The 13,552-nt window shown below is 44.2% G+C and overlaps 1 protein-coding gene across 2 annotated transcripts in view; it reads left to right on the plus strand.

Annotated features, from left to right (window-relative positions):
* The window catches only part of gpnmb (glycoprotein (transmembrane) nmb), a 53,208-nt gene that overhangs the window by 14,728 nt on the left and 24,928 nt on the right, over window positions 1-13,552 (plus strand). For both annotated transcript variants that reach the window (XM_078538880.1, XM_078538879.1), the window contains exon 6: window positions 530-1,048. In XM_078538880.1, the coding sequence (XP_078395006.1) occupies window positions 530-1,048 (519 nt within the window). The remainder of the gene's footprint in view (window positions 1-529; window positions 1,049-13,552) is intronic.

The following is a 13,552-nucleotide window of genomic DNA, read 5'->3' on the forward strand; positions in this document are numbered from 1 at the left end:
GCAATGGTGAAGGAATAGCGATATAATTTCAGGTCACACTGCTGCCATGGTGCGCCGATGGTGGAAGGAGTGGCATATGGGGTTCCTATTAAGTGGGCTGATTTGTCGTGGTGTCGAGTTTCTTGAGTATTGTTGGAGCTGCACGCATCCAGACAAATTGGGAACATTCCATTGCATTCCTGACATGCCTGGTGGACAGGCTTTGGGGAGTCAGGAGGTGAGTTACTCCCTGCAGAATTCCCAGATTCTTGACCTGCTCTTATAGCCACAGGAACATAAATAATTAAAGGAGACTGTTGCAATAACAGAACAAAGTTTTGGTAGTTTTGGGGAGTCTCACAAAGCATTACAGCCCATTAAAATCTTTGACAAGGCTAAAAGGATAGGGAATGAAGAAGTATTGGCAGCTAAAATAATTGTGCATAGCTAAATGAAATCTTCTTTCCAAATAATGTTAATTGTCACAAAACAAACATCATGAGGATCTTAAATTTGCAATGGATAAATGACATTGTCATTTTTTTTTCAGATCATATTCCAACGTATGTGCGTATTTCACAAAAAAACAATCGTAATACCACTGCTAATGTCTACATCAAGGACTTAAATGTTGTCTTTGAAGTTAAAATTCATGATCCCAGCAATTATCTGAAAAATGCCGCCAAATCATATAGTTGGAATTTTGGTGATGGTCATCGGTCTTTATCAAAAAGTCCAACTGCTCTTCACAACTACACTAGGACAGGGCATTTCAGTCCTAAGCTGATTGTTAAAGCAATTATACCAGTTTCCTGTGGCTCTATTATACCAACCACATTGAGCCCTACAACTATGCCAAGCCCTACGACTGAACGGAGCACTACGACTGAACGGAGCACTACGACTGAACGGAGCACAACGACTGAACGGAGCACTACGACTGAACGGAGCACTACGACTGAACAGAGCACTACGACTGAACGGAGCCCCACAACTGAGCAGACCACTACAACTAAAATGAATTCTACAACTAAACTGAGCCCTACTACCAATGCAGACCCTACAACTGGTATTTGTGATTTATTTTCTTATAATAATCAATGTAGTGCCATAACGGAATAGTGCAAACCAAACTTTTAACACAATTCTTTGGAATTCAGAATTAGAATTTGATCTTACTTCCCAGATACTAGCTAAAGGGGGTGAATTTCAGTATGGGCTCTACTGCTGGACCACTGTAACTTTAGGGGACAAACCACAGGAATCCTGGAAAAACTAAACAGTATTTACATCATTTCTCCAGCATTTCTGCAGCTTTACTGACCAAGTTATGGTGGGCCATTGAGGTCTGAAAATTCCAAATATTCCCAACTATTTATGATACTTGTAGGGACTTATCTATCTTGATTTTCAATAGTGTTGCACATGGGGAATCAAGACAAAGCATCAAAACTTCAGATAAAACAGGGTTAAGAGAGGATAATTGGAACCCGGCATGTAGATTTAATTCTGTCCCCATTTTAAAGTCATGCATTATTATTTTTGTTACGTTTCTGTTATCATTTCATGTGTCCACATTTAGGATGGAAACTGCCTAAGTAAACTTGTCACTTGTGAAAGTATTGCAGCACCACCACTGGCCAGGACAATGTAGTTACAACACAACAGACATTATATAGGCAGTTTCTATCATTAATGTGGATATAAAAATTTATAATGGTAAGTTAATAGAAAGTGCAAACATAAGGTTTTTATTATATTGATAATCAATCTCCCAAGCTGTTGCAAATAGGGAATTATAATTATATGTAGAATTTAAAAATGATAATTGAAAGGGGAGGAGAATGGTGAAGGAAGAGGAATGAAGGGGAGTTGGAAAATGAGGCCTGAATTTTCACAGTAATGGAAGGGCTATGTGGCTTAGCCAAAATGGCGCTGGAGCCCCGAATCCAGAAGTCCTACCCCCTCTCCTGCACCCCCATATCCAGCACCCACCATTTTCACCAGAGGGGAAAGGGGGCGGAGGGTGGAGAGGGGTCGTATTTCACACATCCATGGTTCACAGAGACAGCAGCACATTTAAAAATGCAGCTGCCTTCAATCAGAAACAATTTTTGTCACCTGGTTTCTGAAAGACAACTTGTGGGCTTTACAAATTTGAGGAAAAGGTCGCAAACTACTGAAGTTCTTTGGCGAGGTCAGGTACCCTTTTGGAGAGGTCAGGTACGCTTTGGAATTGTTAAGTGTAGACATGAATGTGCATAAAAGCTGGATATGTGCTGTGGAACTGTTAAGCTGTCAAGTCATTTAAATTCCCTGCTCTGTAAATTTTGAAAAAAAACAGCCTGCTGTGCCTCCGTTGAAAAAAATCGGTGCTTGCAATTTCAATAGATTTTTGATGACATAAGTCTAAGAGCCATCATTATAGTATTAGTACTGCTTGACTGCTTCCACAACCTATCATCATCATACTGCGAGGAGATGGGGCTATAAATTCATAATTTGATTCTCATCTCAAAGTGATTATAAAGGGATTAGCTGTCTTTGATATGGGGCTATGAATTCAAATGTTTGATTTTATAAGGAATTAAGTACTTGAGTGGGCTTTTATCAATAAAAGTGTGTTGTTTCATATAGTGAAGTCTGTAGAACTTTATTTCATCGCAGCATGGCTCCTGAGGTCACCCTTAGGTGGGTACTGGGTGAGTGACATGGAGGCTGTAAGAGCAAAGGGTGGTGGGTGGGGGTATGGATTGGCATGAGGTGGCACTAAGTTGGCAGAGGCTATAAAGTGCCATGGTGTTTGGCATGAAGGTTATGAGGAGCCATGGGAGGTGGGTAAAAAGGCATAGGTTGGCATGGAGGGTATGAGGGCCTGTGGGGGTTGGTGGCGGAGGCATGAGTTGGCATGGATGGGGTGTGTGTGGGGAGGTAATTGTGTGTGAGGGATGAGGGCTTTTAGTATAACTGGGATGAAGTCCCAGAGCACCAAGATGGGCCTTTTAACCAACCTGCATGGGCACTCAGCAGCCCCTGTGGCTGCCTCCGCATTGTTTCTGGGTATGGCGGGCCCATAGTAATCCAGAGCCCCAGGGTAATGCACTGAGGTGGAGCTCTGGGTGGAATTCCACCACGGCAGATGGTGGAATTTGAATCCAATAAAAATCTGGAATTAAGAGTTTAATGATGACCATGGAACAATTGTCAATTGTTGTAAAAACCCATCTGGTTCACCAATGTCCTTTAGGGAAGGAAATCTGCCATCATGCCACCACCTGGCCTACATGTGACTCCAGACCCACAGCAATGTGGTTGACTCTTAAAATGCTCTCTGAAATGGCTTAGGAAGCCACTCAGTTATATGAAACCGCTACAAAGCCTCAAAAAAGGAATAAAACCAGACGGACCACCCGGCATTGACCTAGGCACTGCAAAAACAACTGCAAACTCAGCCCTGCAAAGTCCTCCTTACTAACATCTGGGGTTAGTGCCAAATTTGGGAGAGCTGTCTCACAGACTATTCAAGCAACAGCCTGACATAGTCATCCTCATAGAATCATATCTTACTGATAATGCCCCACCGGCAGGACAGACCCAGCAGTGATATACAGGCACAGTGGTATACAGTTGGGAGGGAGTTTCCCTGGGAATCCTCAACATTGAGTCCGGAGCCCATGAAGTCTCCATGAAGCATCAGGTCAAAGATGGGCAAGGAAGCCTCCTGCTGGTTACCGCATACTGCCCTCCCTCAGCTGATGAATCAATACTCCTCCATGTTGAACACCAATTGGAGGAAGCACTGAGGGTGGCAGGATGTACTCTGGGTGGGGGACTTCAATGTCCATCACCAAGAGTGGCTCGGTAGCACCACTACTGACCAAGCTGGCCGAGTCCTAAAGGACATAGCTGTGGCAGATGGTGAGGGAACCAACAAGCGGGAAAAACATACTTGACCTTATCCTCACCACCCTGCCTGCTGGAGACGTATCTGTCCATGACACAATCAGTAGGAGTGACAACTACACAGTCATTGTGGAGACAAAGTCCCACTTTATTTTTTATTCATTGATGGGATATGGGCGTCGCTGGCTAGGCCAGCATTTATTGCTAGAGGGCATTTTAAGAGTCAACCACATTGATGTGGGCCTGGAGTCACATGTAAGGATGGCAGATTTCCTTCCCTAAAGGGAGGACATTAGTGAACTAGATGGGTTTTTACCAATCGACAATGGTTTCATGGTCATCATTAGACTTTTAATTCCAGATTTTTATTGAAATCAAGTTCCACCATCTGCCATGGTGGGATTCAAACCTGGGTCCCCAGAGCATTACCCTGGGTCTCTGAATTACTAGTCCAGCGACAAAACCACTATGTCTTCGCTTCTTTCAAATTGAGGATGCCCTCCATCGTGTTGTGTGCCACTACCATTGTGCTAAATGGGATAGATTTTGAACAGATCTAGCAACTCAAGACTGGGCATGCATGAGGTGCTGTGGGCCATCAGCAGCAGCAGAATTGTACTCGAACACAATCTGTAACCTCATGGCCAGGCACATCCCCCACTCTACCTTACCATCAAGCCAGGGGATCAATCCTGGTTCAGTGAACAGTGCAGGAGGGCATGCCGGGAGCAACACCAGGCATACCTAAAATGAGGTGTCAACCTGGTGAAGCTACAACACAGGACTACTTAACTGCCAAACAGCCATAAGCCGGAAGTGATAGACAGAGCTAAGCCATCCCACAGCCAATGGATCAGATCTAAGCTCTGCAGTCCTGCCACATCCAGTCATGAATGGTGGTGGACAATTAAACAACTCACTAGAGGAGGAGGATCCACAAATATCCCTATCCTCAATGATGGGGGAGTCCAGCACATCAGTGCAGAAGACAAGGCATTTGCTACAATCCTCAGCCAGTGGATGATCCATCTCGGCTTCCTCCAGAGGTCCCCAGCATCAGAGATACCAGTCTTCAGCCAATTCGATTCGCTCCATGTGATATCAAGAAATTGGCTGCAGGCACTGGATACTGCAAAGACTATGGGTCCTGACAATATTGTGGCAATCATACTCCAGAATTGCCACGCCCCTAGCCAAGCTGTTCCAGTATGGCGACAAAATTTGCATCCACCCAGCTATGTAGAAAATTGCCCAGGTTTGTCTTGTAAACAAAAAGCAGGACAAATCCAATCTGGCCAATTACTGCTCCATCAGTCTACTCTTGATCATCCGTAAAGTAATGGAAGGGGTCATCAACAGTGCTATCAAGCGGCACTTGCTTAACAATAACCTGCTCACTGATGCCCAGTTTGGGTTCTGCCAGGGCCACTTAGCTCCTGACCTCATTACCACCTTGGTTCAAACATGGACAAAAGAGCTGAACTCCCAATGTGAGATTAAAGTGATTGCTCTTGACATCAAGGCCGCATTTCACTGAGTGTGGCATCAGGGAGCCCCAGCAAAACTGGAGTCAATGGGAATCAAGGGGAAAACTCTCCGCTGGTTGGAGTCATACATAGCACAAAGGAAGATGGCTGTGGTTGCTGGAGGTCAGTCATCTCAGTTCCAGGACATCACTGTAGGAGTTCCTCAGGGTAGTGTCCTCAGCCCAACCATTTCAGCTGCTTCATCACTGACCTTCCTTCCACCATAAGGTCAGAAGTGAGATGTTCGCTGATGATTGCACAATATTCAGCACCATTCATGATTCCTCAGATACTGAAGTAGTCCATGTCCAAATGCAGCGAGACCTGGACAGTATCCAGGCTTGGGCTGACAAGTGGCAAGTAATATTCGCGCCACACAAATGCCAGGGAATGACCATCTCCAACAAGAGAGAACCTAACCATGGCCCCTTGATGTTCAATGGCATTATCATCACTGAATCCCCCACTATCAACATCCTGGGGGTTACCATTGACCAGAAACTGAACTGGACCAGCCATATAAATACTGTGGCTACAACATCAGGTCAGAGGCTAGGAATCTTGCAGCAAGTAACTCACCTCCTGACTCCCCAATGCCTGTCAGTCATCTACAAGGCACAAGTCAGGAGTGTGATGGAATACTCCCCACTTGCCTGGATGAGTGCAGCTCCCACAACACTCAAGAAGCTTGACATCATCCAGGACAAAGCAGCCCACTTGATTGGCACCATATCCACAAACATTCACTCCCTCCATGACTGATGCATGGAGGCAGCAGTGCGTACCATATACAAGATGCACTGCAGGAATTCACCAAGGCTCCTTCGACAGCAACTTACAAACCCATGACCACTACCATCTAGAAGGACAAGGGCAGCAGATAGATGGGAACACCACCACCTGAAAGTTCCCCTCCAAGTCACTCACCATTCTAACTCGGAAATATATCACCATTCCTTCACTGTTGCTGGGTCAAACTCCTGGAACTCTCTTCCTAACAGCATTGTGGGTGTACCTACACCACATGGACTGCAACGGTTCAAGAAGGCAGCTCATCACCACCTTCTTAAGGGCAACTAGGGATGGGCAATAAATGCTGCCTCAGCCAGCGAAGCCCACATCCTGTGAATGAATTTTTAAAAAGCAGAGGGAGGGATGAGGCAAGGGAGGAGGAGGGGAGGAAAAGGTTATAAGGATGAATGGGAAGAGTGGGGGAGAAGAATGGGACAAGACAAAGGGGAGATGACAGAGGGGAGATGGAAGGAGGAGAGAGCAGGAATGTGGGAAAGGAGAAAGGAAGATAGGATTAGTGAAAGGGGAAGGAGGGAGAAGATGAAAGGGGAACAGGAGGAAGGAAAGGGAGGAAGAGAAAAACTAAGAAAGATGTGGGGTAGGTACATGGGTTGAATGCATAGTTCAAATTGGATGCGGCCATTTAAGCATTCCCACTTAACCCCTCTTCCCTTCCATCCTCATTTTCTCCCACTTCCTCCCCTCACCTCCTTCATTTCTCCCACCCTGCCCTACCCACCTTCTTCCAACCCTTCCATTGCTCCTTCCTTCCCTCCCCATTTTCCCTTATTCTCTCCCCATCCCTCCTTATATATGAGTGTAGTTATATTCAATTCAAAGCTTGCTTTTCGCTCCCAACTTTGTTTTCTTAGAAGTTAGCACTTTACCACCTTTAGTTACTTCTACGGCTTTTTAGTCAGCGAAAACAACTATCCTCCCAAGAACTCAAGAAGCTACAACTACTACACCCTCTGCAATAGATTCCAGTTAGTGACCAGGGAAGCAAGGAAAGATGGAAGCCTTTACAAAACACAGGAAACAAAAATGATCAATGCACATCTGATTCCAAAAACTCAACTTTCTCTAGTAGTAGTGTCCCTAGTAGCAACTGTGAGCTGTAGATTAGGAAAGTATGTAGCAAAGGCAGAGTTGTTTTAATGGGGGATTTTAACTTTCATTATAGATTGGGACAAGCAGAAAGATCAGGAAGGTAGTGAGTTTCTTAAATGTACAAAAGCAAAATACTGCAAATGCTGGAAATCTGAAATGCAAAACAGGTCAGGAGCATCTATGGAGAGAGAACAGAGTTAATGTTTCAGTTATGGTGAAAGGTCAATGGCCTGAAATGCTAACTATATTCTCTCTCCACAGACGCTGCATAACCTGCTGAGCGTTTCCAGCATTTTCTGTTTTTATTTTGAATTTCTTGAGTGTGTCCGGGATAGTTTCCCGCTGCAATATTTCCTGGAACCAACAAGGGGGCATGCCTTATTAGATTTAGTAATGAATAATGAGCCAAATTTAGTTAACAGCCTTATGGTGCATGAACATTTATCTAATAGCAATCATAATATGATCCAGTTTAATGCAGTGTTTCAAAGGGAGAAACTCGAAACAACTACTAAGATTTTAGATTTAGGCAAGGCTGACTTCAATGAGATGAGACAGAGACTGTCCACAATAATCTGGACAAATCTTTGGAATTCTCTACTGCAGAGGGTTGTGAATATATCATTGTTTAATATATTTAAGGCTGGGATAGACAGATTTTTTGGTCTCTCGGGGAATCAAGGGATATGCGGAGAGCGGTTAGGAAACTGGAGTTGAAGTCCAAAAGCAGCCATGATCATATTGAATGGCAGAACAGGCTCAATAGGCTGTATGGCTTACTTTTGTTTCTGTCTCATGTTCTTGTGTTAATAGGTAAAGCTGCAGAAGACCAGTAGGAGGTCTTCAGAAAACAATTTAATATGATATAGAACCAGTTTATATCCCCGATGGGCAAGAATTCTACTTACCAAAAGACAACCATGGGCAACTAAAGTGATAGGAGACAACAAAAAACTAAAAGAAACCTACACAAAATTCAAAAAAAAGCAAAAGATCCTGGCAAATGGATCGGATACAAAGAACAGGAAAGGGTGAAAAAACAAATAGAGCTAAGAAACAGGAGTAAGAAAGGAAACCTGCAAGGGAAATCAAAATCAACAAAAAAATTCTTACAATTTTACTACAATGTGGACCTCTCGAACATTGATAATGGTAATGTTGCCGATGAAAATAGGGAAATGGCAGACATGCTGAATAATTACTTTGTGTCAGTTTTTACAGTAAAGGAAGAAGTCAGTATGCCAGAAATCATAAGCAAACTAATACTGAATCAGGGTCAGAGGGCAGAATCTTCTTCTCACATTGAGAGCCCCATTGACAAGACCAGAAGTACATGGCACTTGCACTCAGTGGCGGAGTGGCTGGCCATGTGCAATCATCCGGCGGCCAGCCAATTAGATATGCAGAGGCGAGGGCCCTGGCCAATCATGTGGAGTTTCCAGCCATGCCACTACCTCACAGGATCAAAGGTCCAGACACCATATTCGAACAGCACCCATACAGGCATCCATGCCTCGTCATCCAGCAGAATCTGTTTTGCTGTTTGTGAGGAGTTTATAATCCTGGATCTGCTAGCACTTTGGCACTTATACAGCGACATTGCGTAAAGGCATCAAGATCTTGTAGGGGCCTCATTCTGGCCGAAATCTGGATGCAATTAATGTGTCATGGGCCTGTCTGGTTCATCACTCCATCGCACATGCCCTGCCTTCGGTGACCCTTGACACTCCCCACCCCCAATTACCTTTGACCAACTAACATTCACCCTGGAGCTCCCCTCTGTCACCATCAGTCAGCACCCCTGGCACAACGGAACTGCTCTCCCCCACCACCCTACCCTCCGTTACCCTTGACTGGCCATCTTCAACCCTTCCGCTATCATTCTTGACTTGCCCTCTGTTACCTTCGACACCAAGGACCTCACCATTGACCTTCCCTATATAACGCTTGATCTCCCCACAATCATGCTTGACCTATTCTCTGTAGACATTGACCTTCCCTGTGTAGTAGTTTCCTTCCTCTGTCCTCCATGAGCCTTCGCAGGGCTGCCAATTCTCTCCCTCTCTCAGTCAGTCATGCCCCTTTCCCCTTTCACAGCCACCATCTTATCTCAATGCATCAATGCCTCCTCGCCCCTGCTTTAATGAAGCTCCCATATAAGAAAACAGTTCCTACTCAAGTCCAAATTCACCAGACTACTTTTCCTGCTGTACTCCACCTTTAACCAGCCATAAATCTGAAAGCATGTTTCTTGTATGCTACATAGCTAATTCCAAAGGTACAATTTAATATAGCAAAGCTGTGTTTTAATGAGCTCGCATGACATGCGAATGTATTAAAAATTGGTTCCAGTTGCTTGCTGTTGGGAAGCATGATCCGTCCTCAATCTGCCGCCACCTTAATAAGCAACTTTCATCCTGCCATTGGGAAACTGACATTTTGCCTCCCACTCAAGTGCCCCCGCTGTCTCGTTTTCCACTCCCGGGAACATCTGCCCAGGGCCTCATCAAAATTAAGGTAAACAAAATAACAGAAATTAAGATTTTAATGATACTGAAAGGTGTCAAATCCCCAGGACCAGATGGTTTCCATCCCAGGGATGAGAACCATGGAGATGCCCTAACTATAAGCTTCTAAAGTCCTCTTGACTCGCAAACTGGTCCCTTAAATTGGGAAATTGCGCATGTCGTTTTTTGTTTAAGAAAGATGATAGAGGGAAACCAGGGAATTATAGGCCAATTGCCTAACATCTTTTGTCAGAAAATCGCTAAATCCTATAATTAAGGATAGGGTGACTGAACACCTTGAAAATTTCTAGCTGATCAGAGAGAGCTTGCATGGATTTGTAAAAGCTAAGTCGTGCCTGAAAAACCTGACTGAATGCTTTGAAAAAGTGACCAAATTAGTGGATAGGGAAATTTCAATGGCATTATTTAGTTGGAAGTGTTGGTACAAACTGTAATACACGGAGGGGCATAATGGGACACCATGGCATTGGTAGAGTAAACTCTAACAGCCAGCTTCTTTTCTCTAAGTGCAGCGAGTTTGGCCTTACTATCACAAATACAATCTTCCAACGAGCTGAGAAACTGAAAACAACATAGATGCACCCAGATCTAAACATTGGCACGTGTTGGACTACATTATTGTACGATAGAGAGACCACAGGACATGCGCTCTACATGCTGCCTCAGATGTGCTGAATGCTGATCAGACCTTTGGTTTGTCAGGAGCATCATGTCCTTGAAGATAACACCTAAAGTGCTATGACACAGAGTCAAGCCACATAGGAAACTTGATGTAACTATCCTAAAAAACTTGGCCAAGAGACAGGAACTGGACCAATAATTAGCCATAGAACTTGCTGGTATCCCAGAAGATAATATAGACATTGAAAATTCTTGGAAGAATGTAAGGGATATCAGTCATAGCATGGCATCTGAGGTCCTTGCATTTGTCAAATGGAAGCACCAAGACTGGTTTGACAAGAATGACCAGGAAATAGCCAAGCTACCAGATGATGTGCACAACACTCACAGATCCTACAGAAACTCACCAGCAAGTAAAGCCAGATCCCTTAAAGCTAAACACATGCTGCAGGTAAACTAAGAGACAAAGAACCAATGGTGGGAGAACAAAGTTGTAGAGGGTCAGGAAGCTGCTGATAAGCACGATCTGAAGGCTTGCCATGAATGTCTTCAATCTGTCTATGGCCTCAAAATCAATGGAATGACACCCATCTTCTCAATAGACAGCAATCAGCTCCTAATGTGATTCTCTGTCATTGAGCAAAGCACTTTAACAATCTCTTGATCCAGGAATCCAGAGTGTGCGACAATGCCATTGGATCACTTCTACAGCATTGCGTTCTGGAAAAGCTTGCCCTCCATCCACCTCAAGTCAGTGTCATTAAAATCATAAAGCGAATGTCTGTGGATAAGTCTCTGGGAGTCATGGCAATCCACCTTAAAGTATTCAAGTCCAGAGGAGCTGATATGGTTAGCAAACTCACTAGCCTCTTTTTCTTAATCTGGAATGAGGGTATCATGCCCCAAGATTACAGGGATGCCTCCATAACTGACCTATACAAACAGAAGGGAAGCAGGTTCACCTGTGACAATCATTGTGGTTTGTCATTTCTTTCTGCAGTGGGAAAAATTCTTGCAAGGGTTATTTTCAACAGGATTGTCACTCATCTTACAGACTCAGTGTAGAATCACAGTGTGGCTTTCATGCTGGACGAGGAACAGTTGACATGATCTTTGTGGTGTGTCAAATTCAAAAGAAGTCCCATGAACAGAACAAGGACCTTTACACGGTGTTCATTGACCTGACCAAGGCCTTTGACACAGAAGACCGTGAAGGCTTGTAAAAGGTGCTGTTCAAATATGGCTGTCTTGAAAAGATGACCAGGGTCATTCACTCATTTCATGACAGCAGGATGGCCAGTGTGATGCAGAATAGTGCCTCACCTTTCCTGTCACCATTGGCACCAAGCAAGGGTGCATAATGGCTCCAATTCTGTTTAACATCTACTTCTCGACTACGCTGTTGTATGCACTCAAAGATCTTGAAATAGGAGTACACATTCAGTTTGGGTCAGACGTCAACCTCTTCAATCTGCAAAGGTTCAAGGTCCACACAATGATCACAGAACAACTATTAAGTGAACTGTTGTTTGGTCTCATAGCACATACTCTGGAGGACATCCAGCTGCTTATTGACTGCTTTGTCCAGGCCTCAGAACCTTCATCTTTACAAGGAGTCCGAAAAAGACAGAGATTTTGTACCAACCAGCTCCTGGCCACAAACTCCTTAGTCACAATTAACAATACGTCCCTCAACTCAGGTTGAAAGTTCAGCTATCTTTGGATTATCCAGTCCCACAACACCAGGTCAGATGATGAAATCACCCATTGCCTGATGAAAGGAAGCAAGCACTTGGCAGGTTCACCCTCAGGCTTTGGCAAGGACATGGAGTTTGTCTCAAAACAAAGATCAAAGTCTACCAGGATGTGGTTGTCACATCACTTCTCCATGACTGTGAGGCATGGACAACCTACTGGCAATACGTAAAGCATCTAGATGCATTCTACCTTCACTGCTTAAGATCTATCTGCAACATCAAGCGGTAGGACAAACTCTCTAACACTGAAGGTCTTGCACGGTGGCACATACCTGGTATTGAGAGCATGCTCATCAGAATTCAGCTTCGCTAGGTCATCCATGGGATTCACGTGGAGGATTCCCGCATACCAAAGGCATTATTCTACAGCCAGCTGATTGTGGGAACCCACCATAGGATGTTCCAAACTCAGATACATTCTGAAAGCTAAGCTCAGAGCCTGGAAATTGGACCCCACTCCATGTGTGGGGGGGGTGGGGGGTGGGGGGGGGGCGGGGGCGGAATCAGTCAGATCCACATGGAGAAGTCTCTGTCTTCAAACAATTTCAACATTTGTGGAGAACAGAGTCAAGTGAGCACATCACAAAGCCAGTGCCTCACCAACCACTCCAACTGTGACTTCATATGTAAAAGTTGCAATTGGTTCTGCAAATCAAGATTTGGCTTAACGTCGCATGAGATAACACCATCCAAGAAGGTGAACAATTGGTCTCCTTGCTGAACACTCATCTATCAAAGCAACAGGAGAATCCATCACTATTTATATGGCTTCCAGAAGGCATGTGATGAGGGCCCTCATAAGACACTGTTAGTTAAAGTTGAAGCTCATGAAATTGAAGGCAAAGTCTTGAAATGGTTAGGAAATTGGCTGAGCAGAAGGAGACAGAGAGTAGAGATAATGGGCAGGCACTCTAATTGGCAGGATGTGACGAGTCGTACCCCACAAGGATCTATGTTGGGGCCTCAACTGTTAACTGTATTCATCAATGACTTAGATGATGAGCTAGAACGTCACACATCCAAATTGTCGATGACACAGAAATAGGCAATATTGTAAGCAGTGTAGGTGAAAGTGTAAAATTACAAAGAGATATTGATAGGTTACGTGAATTAACCAAATGTTGTAAATTAATTTCAATGCAGGCAAATGTGTGATCATCCACTTTGGTCCTAAAAAGGATAGAACAGAGTCTTCCTAAATGGTGAAAAGCTAGAAACAGTGGAGGTGCAAAGAGACTTCGGAGTCCATGTTGTTATGACTGATGCAGTTGGTAAAGTAGAGCTATTTTAAAAATCCCAGAGAGAAACTTTCAACAACTGTCATAACCAATAATTT

The sequence above is a fragment of the Cetorhinus maximus genome, chromosome 3 (genome assembly GCF_964194155.1).
Source record: "Cetorhinus maximus chromosome 3, sCetMax3.hap1.1, whole genome shotgun sequence".
Lineage (NCBI taxonomy): Eukaryota > Metazoa > Chordata > Chondrichthyes > Lamniformes > Cetorhinidae > Cetorhinus > Cetorhinus maximus.